This window comes from Bubalus bubalis, chromosome 16 (assembly GCF_019923935.1).
Source record: "Bubalus bubalis isolate 160015118507 breed Murrah chromosome 16, NDDB_SH_1, whole genome shotgun sequence".
Lineage (NCBI taxonomy): Eukaryota > Metazoa > Chordata > Mammalia > Artiodactyla > Bovidae > Bubalus > Bubalus bubalis.
Window position 1 is genome coordinate 6309167 of NC_059172.1, and position 16200 is coordinate 6325366.

A 16200-nucleotide genomic window follows, 5' to 3' on the forward strand; every position below is an offset into this window, starting at 1 on the left:
TCTGTAAAAAATATAAAGTCATTCTCCATCCCAGCCTTTAGCCATCTATGTAATGACTATTTAAATATTTAAGAAAATCTCTCCACCTCATATGCATGTACATATGCATGTACAAAGTCCCAATTTCAGATGAACATTATATACATTCAATGGAACTAAATATTATTTTTGAAATTTTTGAAAAATGCTTTTAATCATAGCAGAGCATACCTGTATTGGTTGAAAATATTTTCAGTGACTCTCTTTGTAGTCATGTTTGATAAAGATTCAGAACATGGAGAGACTGGAAACAGAGAAATTAAATACAATGTGAACCTTCTGAATATAGGAAGAAAGGTTATTGTTACATAAAAATTCACTTTAACCTTAATTTCTATAAATATATGTTTCAGAGGTTTCTGTTGATACTCCTTAGAGCTAGTAGGTTGGTTGTTTTTTGTTTTGTTTTGTTTTGTTTTTTGACATTGGGTGAACTCAACACAAAGAATGACCTATTTAGTTAAACACTTTTAGAACAGTGGCACCTTTCTGATGTAGTAAACCAAGGAGAACAGAGTGAATATGTTGAAAAAATCAACTTTTACCCAAAACCAAATGTTCTCCACAATAAAATCATGGTTTGCATCAAGTACTGTTAATTGTAATGAGTTGTTGTTTAATGGCATCATTGAGAAACAATATGATATGTTAGATAGATCCATCATCTAATGATACAGGCTCACATGTCCTGTTTGATTCTTGTTGAGCACTAAACAGTTCACCTCCCTAAGCCTTCTTCAACTGGTAAGTGAAATTAATACTGCTGGGTCTATTTTCCTTGCAGCAAGAATGAAAATGAAATTCACACCTAGTTGATAATTATGTGGAAGACTCTGATCAAATTTAAAGATGCTTTTTTATTAAAATTATAATAGAAATTATAGAAAAACTAGAGAAATAAAACAGTAGTAAATGCAACTCTTAGTTTAGCCTATTTTTTAAACAGTAGTACAAGCCTCAGCGTCCCTTAATATTTGAATCTGTGCTGCACTACTTAAAATGATTGAGCAGAACTTTGGAAAATACAGACTCACAGAAAAAGATCCTTCAGTGCAGGCCTTATTCTTCTTGTGGTCTTCCTTTAAACTGAAAAAATAAAAAAAGACCTTCCTTTAAAGGTCTTCCACCTTGTCCCTTTCTTTGTCCCTCCCTGTCTAAGCAGGTAAAGAAGTAAACCTCTGACATGTTCAGTGCATGTCCTGACTAGTAAGTAAGTGCAAACTTTCAGATGGGTCAGACAAAGAGATCAGCATTTTAGATGTGTATCTGAAAAATAATAGTAAGGAGTAAAGGACAGAGAGATTAGAGAACGGTAGCAGAAATCAGAGCAAAAGGGGAAACTTTGATTGTGGGAAAGAGCCAGAAAAAGAAGAATTAGGGGATGAGACAGGGCAAATCTCACTAGGCAAGGGTGAGCAAAGACCCATGTTAGGGAAAAAATATAGTTTATTGCAGGTTTTCACCTGAGATTTGATTTTTCTCTTCTCCAGTCCTTATAATATCCCTTACTCCAATCCCAGAAAGAGAATGCAATTTGGGGCTGCAAGCAGGGGTGATGGTGTGTCCCGGACAGAAAACGTTAGTGTAATAATTAGGACAATAAGTATCACAACATCACCAGGATCAGCGCATACACACTGCATATCATTAATCCGTGCCCGTGTCCTTTTCCTATCCTTATGCCTTGTAAATAAGAAATGCGTAGGTATAGAAGACTGTGCCTCTGCTCCCTTCAATATGTTCCCAATTTGGATAAGAATTGGGCTTGAGCCAGTGTTGCATTAAGCAGAGACCAAGAGTTGGACTGTGAACAAAACTGAGCGCCGAAGAATTGATGCTTTTAAACTGTGGTGTTGGAGAAGACTTTTGACAGTCCCTTGGACTGCAGGGAGATAAAACCAGTCCCTCCTAAAGGAGATCAGTCCTGGGTGTTCATTGGAAGGACTGATGTTGAAGCTGAAACTCCAATACTCTGGCCACCTGATGCAAAGAGCTGACTCATTTGAAAAGACACTGACCCTGGGAGAGATTGAAGGCAGGTGGAGAAGGGGACGCCAGAGGATGAGATGGCTGGATGGCATCACCGACTCGGTGGACATGAGTTTCAGTGAACTCGGAGTTGTTGATGGACAGGGAGGCCTGGAGTGCTGCATTTCATGGGGTTGCAAAGAGTCAGACACAACTGAGTGACTGAACTGAACTGAATGAGAGAAGTGAAAATAAAATCGCTCAGTCGTGTCCAACTCTTTGCGACCTCATGGACAGTAGCCTGCACCAGGCTCCTCTGTCCATGGGATTTTCTAGGCAAGAGTACTGGAGTGGGCTGCCATTTCCTTCTCCAGGGAATTTTCCCAACCCAGGCATCGAACCCAGGTCTCCCACATTGTAGACAGACACTTTATCATCTGAGCCACAAGGGAAGTAATGAAAGAAGAGGCTCCCCAAAATATTAGAATCCTATCATCTCCAAGAGAAATCTGCTTCTTGAACTTGAGGTTTCTCAAGAGACAGAACTGGACAGAGGCAACTAACCTAAAACCCAGTCTTGAATGGGAGGCAAGAAAAAGGAAATTGTTCAGTTGGGCTTGAAAACTTAGCTTTTGTGTGTGTGTGTGTGTGGAAAAAAAAAAGGATAGAGCTATGAGCTCTTGCTTCTTCAATTCTGATTTACTATGAAGATGAATCATGCTTAGTATTTGCAACATGTACATTGTACTCCAAATAGGTCCACTCTGCTTTCTGTCCCAGGACCTATGGGGAGAGAAGATACTCCATAGATACCAACCCTTTCTATAAGGCCTGAGTTAAACTCTCTTCAAAAGGGTCTGTAATACTGGCAGAAAGTTTCTTACTCTGCTCTTATAAATTTCTAGAATAAATAGGAAATATTATCACTCAGTTCAGTTCAGTTCAGTCGCTCAGTCATGACCGACTCTGTGACCCCATGAATTGCATCACGCCAGGCCTCCCTGTCCATCACCAACGCCCAGAGTTCACTCAAACTCACATCCACTGAGTCGGTGATGCCATCCAGCCATCTCATCCTCTGTCATCCCCTTATCCTCCTGCCCCCAATCCCTCCCAGCATCAGAGTCTTTTCCAATGGGTCAACTCTTTGCAAGAGGTGGCCAAAGTACTGGAGTTTCAGTTTTAGCATTATTCCTTCCAAAGGACACCCAGGACTGATCTCCTTTAGGATGGACTGGTTGGATCTCCTTGCAGTCCAAGGGACTCTCAAGAGTCTTCTCCAACACCACACTTCAAAAGCATCAACTCTTTGGCACTCAGCTTTCTTCACAGTCCAACTCTCACATCCATACATAACCACTGGAAAAACCATAGCCTTGGCTAGACTAACCTTTGTTGGCAAAATAATGTCTCTGCTTTTCCATATGCTATCTAGGTTGGTCATAACTTTCCGTGCAAGGAGTAAGCGTCTTTTAATTTCATGGCTGCAGTCACCATCTGCAGATTCACTAGTATGTGATAAAACTATCTCTAAATAGCCAGATCCATTACCCCCAATCATTCCCTGGCAGAGCATGAGAATTAAGCATTTCCTTTTCCTCCAACAGATATTTATAGGGATTTCATGAAAAGTTCTTTGCCCAGGCTTTGAAGGAAAAATGTCTTCACCCATCCCACCCCACCCTGAAGGATTTGCTAAATGAGCTATTTAGTTCAGTTAATCCAGAATCACAGCAAACCATGAGGCTAATTAATCCCAGACAAGATTGTCAAATGGGAGATTCTGCCCAGAGAGCCCTCCTCTCCTCCTACTCTGTCCTAATGAATGGGACACCTTCCATTTCAGTTACCAAGAGCTCCACTCATGTATCCTACTCCAAGGAAAAAACACACTTTCAAAGTCACATGGAGGTATAAACTACAAAAAAGTTACCAAAGACTCTGTCCTTTAAATCAAATCTTTCTCAATGACAGAAAAGCTCTGAGTGTAGGTAAAGGTTCAGATAGATCTGATCTAATAGAATTCTAGCTTCATGACTTATGTTTCTGTGGCTTTAATCAAGTTTCTTAATTTCTCTTAGTTTCATATTCTAGAAACTGTTACTGTTAGATATATTAATTATTATATAAATCCAGATGATACCAGTGAAATATAACTAATGACAATGAAAACTACTAATTTAAATTTCTATAATTCCTATACCATTTTGAAATCAGTCACTAGATAAAGGAAGAGAGAAGAGAAAAATGGAAAGAAAAATGCTTTTACATACTTTTATATTTACTTTTCATATTTAAATGAACTTCTTAAAGTATGATTTACATACAATAGACTGCACCATTTTAAACATACAGTAAATAACTTACGACAAATATATGCACTCATGTAAATGCCACCACATGACAGGGGAATATTAATTTTGTTCTTTTAGTCAAAGGACCAGATTATGGCTTTCTGTGTGTCTTCTCTTCATAATTATATTCTTTATTTTTCCTTCTGTTATTTGGTATTATAAAATGGTTCTTTATGAAGTAAGACAGTCTGTTCCATGCCACTGTCTAGCCTCTGGTGGTTTGTATATGTTTCTACAATTATTTATTTATTGCACAACAGGTACTTGACCATTTACACTATGCCAGGTGCTATTCTAGGCACTGAATATGTAATATTATTTTTAAGACACAAATTCCTATGATCATAACCAGAAAATAAAATGAATAAACTGTATGACAGGCTAGAGAATAAGTGTTAAGTAGAAAAATTAAGCAGAGGTGGAGGAATAGGAGATACAGAAGGTTACTGGATGGGTGTTGCAATTTTATGAAGTAGTCTGAAAAGTCGTTATTTTAATAATAAATCAAAAGTATTGAGGGGATAAGCTATGAATATATCCAGAGGAATAATAATTGAGAGACAGAAAACAGGCTTGCAAAGATCCTTAGAAATGATCCAAGCAAGAAGACCAGTTACTACCTTTAACCATAAAAAGTTGTTAACAGAAGAGAATATAATCAGATCTTCCACACTTTGATTGTCAGAGTCCGAAGGTCCATGAATGCTAAGATTCCCAAAGAGACACGCTCATGCAAAACATCTCAAAGTGGCATCATATGAGTTCATCTGCCACAGTTTACAGTCCAGTTTTCAGATCTATAGGGAAATCAGTCAGTGCAGTCGCTCAGTCGTGTCTGACTCTTTGTGACCCCATGGACTGCAGCACTCCAGTCTTCCCTGTCCATCACCAACTCCCAGAGCTTGCTCAAACTCATGTCCATTGAGTCAGTGATACCACCCAACCATCTTATCCTTTGTCGTCCCCTTCTTCTCCTGCCTTCAATCTCTCCCAGCATCAAGGTCTTTTCCAATGAGTTAGTTCTTCACATCAGGTGGCCAAAGTATTGGAGTTTCAACTATAGCAAAATAGTCTTGATTATCAGAGATAGACTCAATGTCTGTTTCCTTGTGGGCTGGCTCCTACTGTTGATACTCATTAGTTAACAGTACTCAAACAAGAATACAAATTTAGTGAGATACATGAAGAATATGAGCTTCCCAGGTGGCTCAGAATCTGCCTGCCAATGCAGGAGATGCAAGAAATGCAAGTTTCATCACTGGGTCAGGAACATCTCCTAGATAAGGAAATGGCAACTCTCCAGTATTCTTGCCTGGAGAATCACATGGACAGAAGAGCCTGGAAGGGAGCAGTCCATGGGGTCTCCAAACAGTCAGACAAGACTGAGCTACTGAGCACACACACACACATTATGACATTAGTTCTATTTTATTTGTCAATTATTGCCTTTTTCATATGTATGATCTCATCTGTGAGATGTTAGATTTTATAATATAACTCTAACAGATTTATAAAATGGTCATCCATTCAGAAGTAACCAAAGATTAGGGAAGTCTCCATGAATTTAAACTACAAAAACATATATATATATATATATATATATATATATATAAAACTAAGAAATATGAAAATAATAATCAACATGATTAACAAAATATATTAATATATATACAGAGAAATTATGGATCAATACAGTAAATATCTTTGTTATAACTAGAATTATCTGATTTGAATAGGAAGTGATGCATTATTTCCCTGTACATATGCAGGCAAAGAAAAAGCTAATTTTTAGGAGTATTACAAAGGGGAGACAAGCACCAAATAGAGAAGCTTGACTAGTTGATATTTATGCTCCTTGGGGAGCCTAGGTTTCTGGGAGTGACATTATGCTTTTGACTCTTGAGCCAGAAAGTATATGATACAGACATAGTAGTCCCAGAGCTGGTTTACCAACAAAATGGATGATAGAAATCAGGGACAAACTATTAAACTTGGATAATAAAAATAAATAAATAATGTACAAAACCAGAAGTTAAACCTACAGAAAGAACAGGATGTGGCTCACAAGCAGAAAACATCAAAGCAGACAGCAGACATGAGGAATGGGCTTGTGCCCCACAAAATGATAGAACTTCATGCTGTCTCTCTGAGACATTGGTTAAAATAATACAGATTTTGCCAGGTGCTCATTCTGCCTATTCCCCTAAATGCGCCACTGGAACACATTTATACTGTCCACCATAGAATGAGAACACTTTCTCTTTTCTATCAGTCCAATTATACTTAAACTCTGACAGAATTAGTAGTTGGCATCTTCTGATCTTTGCCATCTCGAGTCAGACTTTGTTGCACCATAACTTTCTCACGGCCTGTTTGACTTCTGCATTCCTCAGAGTGTAAATCAGAGGGTTGAGTAAGGGTGTCAAAATAGTGTAAAATACAGCCACCATCTTGTCCACTGGAAATACAGTTAGAGGACGAGCATATATGTATATACATGGTACAAAGAATAAGATAATAACAATAATGTGGGAGGTGCATGTGGCAAGGGCTTTCCTTCTTCCTTCTGCACTACAGTTACTCAGAGAATGTAAGATGAAAACATAGGAGATAAGCAGCAACAGGAAACTCACCATGCATATGGTCCCACTGTTTAACACTATGAGTAGGTTGATGACATAAGTATCCACACAGGCAAGTTTCAACAAAGGCTGCATATCACAGAAATAGTGATCAATAACATTGGGGCCACAGAAGGGTAATTTCAAAACCAACAGAATCTGTGCTGAAGAATGAATACAAGATCCCATCCAAGCCAGTTTCACCAGTGCCCCACAGACACGCTGGCTCATGATGGCTGTGTACCTCAGGGGTTTGCAAATGGCCACGTAGCGATCAAAGGACGTGAGGACAAGTACCAAGATCCCCATGCACCCAAAGAAGTGAAATACAAAGATCTGGGTCATGCACTCATTGTAGGAGATGATTTTCTTCTCAGATACAGAATCTATAATTAGCCTAGGGGCAGTGGTTGTTGAAAGACAGGCATCAACAAAGGATAAGTAGAAAAGGAAGAAGTACATAGGGCTCCCAAGTGTCTGGCTATATCGTATGGTCATCACAATTAGGAAGTTTGCCAACAGAGTTCCAAGGTATAGAAATAAGAAGATAACAAATACTACTTTCTCCTTTAGTAGATCCTGTGTTAACCCAAGCAGAATGAACTCATTCACACTGCTGTTCTCCTCCATGGTTAAGGTGAATATAGAATAGACACAGCTGAAAAATGGTTCATCTGCAAAAAAAGCGTTAGAGAAATGATGACTTGACAATAGAAGTTTATTTGGATCCAGAATTGTAGCTTTCAGAGTTATAATTTCATCAAATGTATAATTTAATGTTTCTCAAAGTTTTCATAGACTATACTCACTCAGGAATTTTTTTTTTTTTAATGTTGACATGCTTTAAACATTGGCATTGATTCAAGGTCTTCTTATGGGTTGCCAAAACTTTTTTTGTGGGGGAAAAAGCCCTCAAGTGTTTGTGCATTCTGCCATAGTCTGAGAGCTAGTGAATTTGCTTTATGATCTTGATAAGATCATTTTAATGTCTTGAGGCTCTTTTTTATATGATACATTATTAAACATATGCATAGGATACATATATGTGCATATAATGTGTATGCACATAAATTACTGATAATAATATCCTTATATAATTTAGAAATAATATATTTGGAGATTCTCTCCTGAGTGATACATTTGTTTATTTGAACAATAGTTCGTACTCATTATTCCTGATCTCTTCAGTATCTTTGTTGGGTTATACTTAAGAAAAAAACTTATTTTTCCATCTTTAGGTTCATTGCAGCTATAACTTTACCTTCATTGCCATGAGATATTTGAACAAATAATTGAGGTTAGCAATATTTTTGAAATTGCTATATATCTGATATAAACCATTACATACATTAGATGCATGCTAGTAATTTTCAAATTCTGTGGATCCAACCTGTTATTTCACTTCCTATATTTCTGTAACCTGTGTACTATCCTCCTTCATATCTGATTCTCCTATCACTGTCATCTAGAAGATTGCATTCTTTCAATTTTTATCTCTTTAAAATGTCAGTTTAAAATGTATTTCAGAAATTCAACATAAAAATACATCTTCTTGCTCTCCTTTACTTTTTACTTATATGCATATATCTGTATAATTTCAATCATCTTATTATATTTTCTGATTTTCCTGTTTTAATTTAAAAGCCTTTTCTATGTGGTTAAACTGTATTTGTAGTGTAATTATCTACTTATAAGTTATCAATAAACATGATGTTAATCATTCAGTCAGGCTTGACTCTTTGTGACACCATGGACTCCACCAGGCTCCTCTCTCCATGGGATTCTCCAGGTGAGAATACTGGAGTGGGCTGCCATTCCTTTCTCCAGGGGATCTTCCCAACCCAGATACCAAACCCAGGTCTCCTTCATTGCAGGCAGATTCTTTACTAGCTGAGCCACCAAGGGAGCCCAAAATTAACATATCAAAATCTTAAAAAATTTTAAAATATAAATTCTACCATTTACTTTTTGTTTTTCCAAATTTTCATCTTATTTAAAATATTTTTAATAAACTCTTCTCATATAGCTTGTGCTTATTTTAATAGTTTCATCAAATATATGCCCAGGGGATTCATAATATAAATATCACTATTGAGAGTCCCTTGGACTGCAAGGAGATCCAACCATTCCATTCTGAAGGAGATCAGCCCTTGGATTTCTTTGGCAAGACTGATGCTAAAGCTGAAACTCCAGTACTTTGGCCACCTCATGCGAAGAGTTGACTCATTGGAAAAGACTGATGCTGGGAGGGATTGGGGGCAGGAGGAGAAGGGGACGACAGAGGATGAGATGGCTGAATGGCATCACTGACTCAATGGACATGAGTCTGAGTGAACTCCGGGAGTTGGCGATGGACAGGGAGGCCTGGCATTCTGCGATTCATGGGGTCACAGAGTCGGACACGACTGAGCGACTGAACTGAACTGATTATAAGTCAATGTCCAACTCTTATTCACATGGACTGTAGCCCACCAGGCACCTCTGTCCATGGGATTTTCCAGGCAAGAATGCTGGAATTGGTGGCCATTTCCTTCTCCAGGGGATCTTTCTGACCCAGGAATCTAGCCCACATCTCCTGCATTGCAAGCATATTCTACCACTGAGCCACCAGGGAAGCCCATAATTATTGACACTATTCTCAAATAATCTTTCAATTTGATTGATTCAATATTTATTAGAAAATTAATTATTACATGGCTATATCTGTATAATAAAGTGTCTGGAGCTTTCACTGTATTACAGGGTGAGAAAAGTGCCCTTCAAAAATTCATACTTAACCAATCCCATGGTATTGTTAGTCACTAGTCCTGCCAGACTCTTTGTGACCCCATGAACCCCACCAGGTTCCTCTGTCCATGGGATTCTCCAGGCAAGAATACTGGAGTGGGCTGCCATTCCCTTCTCCAGGGTGTCTTTCCAACCTAGGGATCAAACCCAGGTCTCCTGCATTGCAGGCAGATTCTTTACTATCTGAGACAGCAGAGGAGCCCATAAACCAGAAGTAAAAGTTAGTTCCCTACATATTCTGCTGGGTTTTCAGATATGTATGTATGTATATACATTCAAATGTATATGTGAAATATTTTTATATACAAATTAGATCATTTTCCATTGTTTCTAAAACTATAGCAATATGACACAAATTATAAATAAAAATTTAACTTGAGGCACTATTATATTTGCTTAGCTAACAGAATTAACATTATGAAATATATATTTTGATTAGCAATACAGTATAACATTTTTGTATATTTTAATTTCTTATATTTCATTTGTTTTGAATTTTGTATGCTTTCTCTTTTTAATATTTTGTATCTTTAAGTTTTGAGCTCTTTTTTTTTCAACATTATGCAATAAACTCTATCAATTTTACACTCCTGTTTCCATCTTAGTCAATCATGCCTTTAAATTTTAATGTCAAATGAAACAAATTTTAACATGAATTTTGATGTACACTTCCTCTTTCTGATTAATCATCAGTTCTTTAGCGATTCAATAACACCATCAACTCAGTCATCAAATGTGTACTGAGAACCTACTCATGTCTGGAGTCAACTTATAGAGCATGAAAAGATATCCTCAACCTCCTCACAACCACATTGGAGGGATAACATATCTCTATGTAAGATTCTTAATCATTGAAAACTACACACAACTCTGTGATAAAACCAAGTGAATTTTAACTCCATATCAGAAAAATCCTAGAAAATAAATTGATTGGTCGTTAAAGGTTTAAACATGGGAAATAAGTGAAATTATGGCTTTAATTGAGTTAAACTGCAATTTCCAACAAGGTTCTCTGAAAATTAAATATTCAAAAAGTTTACAAAGGGTTTCCCTAAGTAAAAAAATATATTAATATCAGTAAATCAAACTATTTAACTCTAGTAAAGTTACACATCTAAATACAATTAGGTTTTCCTTGCAGTTGAGCTCAAATAATATTAGTTCACTGTGAGAAATTAGAAATATCACAATAATTGCAAACTCTGATTGGAAGTTTCAGTTTTCTCTGATGATTATTAAAAAAATAAAATAAATCAATGATTATTTAATTTTAATACATTAGGTTTCCAGTAGGGGATAAAAACAAAAAAGAGGGAGCCCTTTGCTGTGAGAAGAGGAGGAGTTAGGGTAGGAGAGTAATTAAATACTTTGAGAAAAGGGAACATGCATTACTTCAGGAAAAAACAGATGCCCCTTTCATTAAAAGCTACACTCTCATTAAATCCAAAAGTTTTAAGAGATAAATATTGGGTAGGTAACAGATAACCATGAAATCCAGTTCAAGTAATTCTATTTTATTTTAAGTAAGCAAAAAGATTTGGAGACATAAAAACAGGAAAGCATCATTGACAAGATGTATGCATTAGGTCAAATCAATACTACCTGAAGACTTTATTGTTGAATTCAGCCATTATCTCCAAACTTTTATGGACCACCATGCCTCTTTGATTTGGGAGGGCATCATGGTGATAGAAGGTCTTTTTACTTCCTTGATCCTTAAATTTTCCTTTTACCTACTGAAATGTTAACCAGTTCAAGTATATTTGGTGTCAAAATTCTTCCATTCTTCCTAAATTAAATAAACATCTGCCTCTATCTCCTTTGTTCCATATATATATTCAATTATATATATATATATATATATGATTGAATAAGGCAATTCAGGATAAAATATTCTTGTTCCCTAATCTTATCATTCAAACAAATTTTTGCTTGTCTTATTTCATTTGACCTACAGTTTTGTTTTGTTTTTTGTTTGTTTGTTTGTTTGTTTTTGCAAGGTAATAGGCCATGTGATTCATCCATTTCTATTTACAAAGCATGACCTGTGATACAGAGTGTTCTAATTAAGGCACTTAGGCTAGAACTAGAAAGGGATGTTACTAGGTATCCTCTCTCTCAGCATTCCCCCTACATGTCATATAAAATATCAAATCCTAATCATCATGTAGACTGCATCTTAGAAAAGAGAAATGATGAGTAATTAGAGAAGGATGACAATTGATATCTTAAATTTCTGTCCTGGCTCCAAAAGCAAGTTCATTAAACTGCATGCTGAGGCTAATATCAAAGCAAAATAAAATAAAGATCTAACTGGATAATAGTGAAGAGGAGGAAAGAAGCAAACTAATGTAGTCAGAACAGGAGAGAGGAGTGAGCGCTTACCAGGGAAAGAAGAGTCGGGGATGGGATATAGAAAGGCATAGAGTGGGAAGGAGAGCAAACATCTTAGAGAAAGTAGATTTAGCCAAGAGTTCATCCCACAGTTCAGCTTCTTTCTTCCTGAACAACCACACCATCACTTACCCCAATTAAAGAGAGATTGTTGTTGTGTGTCGTAGCAAGGATTGTCAAGGATCTTGAAAACCCAGGTGTGTAGAAAGGGGAGCCCAATTTCACAATCTGTCCCAGAAACATCAGCACTGACCATAAACTTTGAACCAGGAGCTCCCCAAGAGAGAAATTTCCACCAAGCTGGCCTTCGTTCAGCCTGGCCTTCATTAGTTTGTGTTGCAGCCTCTGTAGGCAGAGATGCATTTGAGAGGTAGCTCAGCTATGTACTGAGCCCAGGGAAGGCCGAGGAAGCCTGAACCACCATAATTCTTCATTGGTAGAAACACTCCCTAGGAGCTCTGTCATTTGTTAGAAGGCACACTGAGTATAGATTCCAAGAGATCAGTGTTTAGGGCTCAGATGGTAGAGAAAGTCAGGAAAAGAAAGTGAAGTCGTTGAGTTGTGTCCAACTCTTTGTGACCCCATGGCTGTAGCCTACCAGGCTCCTCAGTCCATGGAATTGTCCAGGCAAGAGGACTGGAGCGGGTCGCCATTTCCTTCCAGAGGATTTTCCCATCCCAGGGATCGAACCCAGGTCTCCCGCATTGCAGGCAGATGCTTTACCATCTGAGTCACCAGGGAAGCATAAGGTAAAGAATCCGCCTGCAATATAGGAGACCTGGGTTCAATCCCTGGGTTGGGAAGATCCCTTGGAAGAGTGCAACCCACTCCAGTATTGTCGCCTAGAGAATCTCATGGACAGAGGAGCCTGGAAGGCTACAGTCCATGAGGTCACAAAGAGTCAGACATGACTGACAGACTAAGCACAGCACAGAAGAAAATATTTCAGACAGACTGAGAAACTTACCTCTTTTCTTACAACCAAACAGATGACTTCCAATCGAGTGCATTTTTCATATCTTCAACTTTCATTTACTTAGAAGGTGAATTATATGGAGCTTGAATAAAACACACAAACTATACTTCATTGAGATTTATCATTGCCTTCTATCACAAGTGATGATGGGATGTAAAGAGTTTATGGAGAAAGGAAACTCTTCATGTAGCCATAATTCACACAGCTCCTTCCTGGAAACACTGGGTCAGACAGAACAGCAAGGTCGGTATTGGAGCAGAGAGAATGTTCTGAAAATGCAGTGAATTTCTTAATTCGGTTCTTGGAAACTTAACTGGTGTAAACTATTCCTACAGTCTGAGAAATAAATGCCTCTGTCGCCAGCTTCCTTCCCACTGTATCTGTGTGTGAGTGTGTGTGTGTGTGTGTGTGAAAAATCATGAGGCTAAGTGTTTTATTTTTACTGTACTGGATATTTATAGAAATTCACACAAAAGTTTACAAATGCTTAAGGTAGGCTTTAAGCCTCAGTAGCTCCAAGGAAACTATTTCTTCCAAACTAGTCCCAAGTGATATGCAATGAGCTACCTAGCTCAAACAGTCTAAGGGCAAAATCAAGCCTTGGGGACAATTGATTAAACTTCAACTTATATGACTTGGTATGAGGCAACTCTGTTCTCTTCCCCATAAACTTTCCTTAAGTCCATCTCTTCTAGAGGTCTGGAAGTCTTTGAAGGCAGTTGAAAGCTCATAGATGAAATTTGTGTGGCTAACTACTCTTGTTTGTGTTATATCAAAGTGTGAACAGGTTTCCCTGGTGGCTCAGATGGTAAAGCATCTGCCTGCAATGCAGGAGAGCAGGGTTCTATCCCTGGGTTGGGAAGATCCCCTGGAGAAGGAAATGACAAGCCACTCCAGTACCCTTGCCTGGAAAATCCCATGGACAGAGGAGCCTGGTAGGCTACAGTCCATGGGGTCACAAAAGAGTTGGACATGACTGAGTGACATCACTTTCACTTTCAAAGTGTGAATTATGGTTATCATCAATATCAAAGGGCTAATGTCAGCAATAATTATAGTTTTTTGGCAAATCTGAAACATTAATATGTTAATGTTTTTCTTTCTATTGTTTATTTTTTTTTAGATAGAGTTGATTTACAATCACTCTGTTTTGTTATTTTCAGTTGTACAGCAGATACACTAGGTTGGGCAAAAAGTTCATTGATATATATATATATATATATATATATATATATATATGTAAAACCTAATCTCTAAGACAATTTTGTCTTCCCTCCAGAAATATTTTCCAAAATATCAAATGAGTAGCAAGAAGTGAGAGTATTTTTTTCATTCTTTTTTGACTAGATTTTAAGTAAGCATAAAATTCAAGTCTTCTTAATTTTCATTTGAGGACATTGAATTTCCAAATCAGGGTTCATAAGTGGTCTAAGAATGAAAACTAAATTAGTTCCTGGAACTTATATTATCTTTTATAATATTACCTTACTTTATCCCCGGTCAAACAATGCTCATCCATAAAAAATTTTTGTCTGATTAGAAAATTTGAATTTTTTACTCAACTTTAAATGTTTTATTTTTCATTATAAACCATCATTATCCTGTCCCACACTTTCCTCATGGCACTTTTCACTTCTTTATTCCTTAAAGTATAAATCAAAGGATTGAATAAGGGAGTTAGGATGGTGTAAAATATGGCTACCATTTTGTCAAAGGGGAAAGAATATGGAGGTCGTACATACATAAATATGCATGGGATAAAGAACAAAATCACAACAGCAATGTGAGATCCGCAGGTGGAGAGGGCTTTCTGCTGCCCTTCAGAGCTATGGGTTCTCAGAGACAGCAGGATGACCCCATAGGAGATAAGCAACAAGGAGAAGATTAAGATGCCGAAAAACCCACTGTTGGTGACTACCAAAAGGCCAAAGATGTGAATGTCAGTGCAGGCAAGCTCCAGCAGTGGGTACAAGTCACACATGAAATGATCAATGATGTTGGAGCCACAGAAGGGCAGCTGGAAAATGAAGAGAATCTGTATCATGGAATGAACAAAGCCCCCTGTCCAAGCTACTGCCATCAGAAGGACACAGAGTCTACGGTTCATGATAGAAGAATAATGCAAGGGCTTGCAGATGGCCACATAGCGGTCATAGGCCATGGCACTGAGGACAATCACCTCCACCCCAGCAAAGAAGTGCTCAGCAAAGAGCTGGGTCATGCAGCCTTCGAAAGAAATGGTTTTCCTCCAAAGGAGAGAGTCCACAATCATCTTTGGGACAATGACAGAGGAGAAGCACGCATCCAGGAAGGACAGAAAAGCCAAGAAGAAGTACATGGGGGAGCCCCAGAGTGCTGGGCTGCTACTGATGGTCACCACAATTAGCAAGTTGCCCCCGACGGTTGCAATGTAAATGAACAAAAATACAACAAATATTATTTTCTGCATGGTTGGATTCTGTGATAGCCCCAGGAGGACAAACTCAGTTACAAAGCTTTGGTTTTGCATAATTTCCAAAAGGAAAAGGTGAACAGTACCACAGTGAGCATGTAGAATCTACAGTTAGAAGAAAGACAAATGTGTCTCAGACCAGTTTTGGGAGTCATTATAGTCATCAACAAATCGGTGCCTCCATGTGAAAAATTGACTTATGGTCTTATGCTTGCTTCTTCATTGAGAACACAAAGCTATAAATTTGTTGAAGGTGGTAGGGGGATACCAGGAAGAATTGAAGTTTAGATAAATTGTTAAATGTTTTAAGATAGAGCTTCAATGTTGAAGAAGGGTAGGTATCCACCTGGGGTGGGGATAAGAAACAGTTGTTATCTCAACTGCCAATGCTGGTCATATGTTAATAGTACTGGTTTCCTGGAGGGAATTGTGAGAAGAGTTCTGAAGCCACATCCATGATCTGAGGAAAGGAAAAGAGCAGTTTATTGGTCATGCCTGCCATGTGCATGAGTGGGAGAAGGGAGGGGTTGCATGTCATCCATGATCAGGTGACTTCCTTATCTCCAGATAGAAGGAGAAATAAGACAAAACTGAAGAAATGCTTGGCTC

At 37.9% G+C, this 16200-nt stretch overlaps 2 protein-coding genes across 2 annotated transcripts; both read right to left on the bottom strand.

Moving 5' to 3' along the window:
* Positions 1–6697: 6697 nt before the first annotated feature.
* LOC102413948 (olfactory receptor 4C11-like) lies at positions 6698–7612 on the bottom strand. The gene has a single exon (XM_006047594.1). It carries the CDS (start codon positions 7610–7612, stop codon positions 6698–6700), a length of 915 nt encoding a protein of 304 aa, XP_006047656.1.
* Positions 7613–14712: 7100 nt separating this feature from the next.
* LOC102412310 (olfactory receptor 4C15-like) lies at positions 14713–15648 on the bottom strand. Its single transcript, XM_025265881.1, has one exon. The coding sequence runs from the start codon at positions 15646–15648 to the stop codon at positions 14713–14715; it is 936 nt and encodes a 311-aa protein (XP_025121666.1).
* Positions 15649–16200: the final 552 nt, after the last annotated feature.

Excerpts from the sequence above, each read along its gene's own strand:
- LOC102413948 (XM_006047594.1), bottom strand. The coding sequence starts at position 7,612 with ATGGAGGAGAACAGCAGTGTGAATGAGTTCATTCTGCTTGGGTTAACA.
- LOC102412310 (XM_025265881.1), bottom strand. The coding sequence starts at position 15,648 with ATGCAAAACCAAAGCTTTGTAACTGAGTTTGTCCTCCTGGGGCTATCA.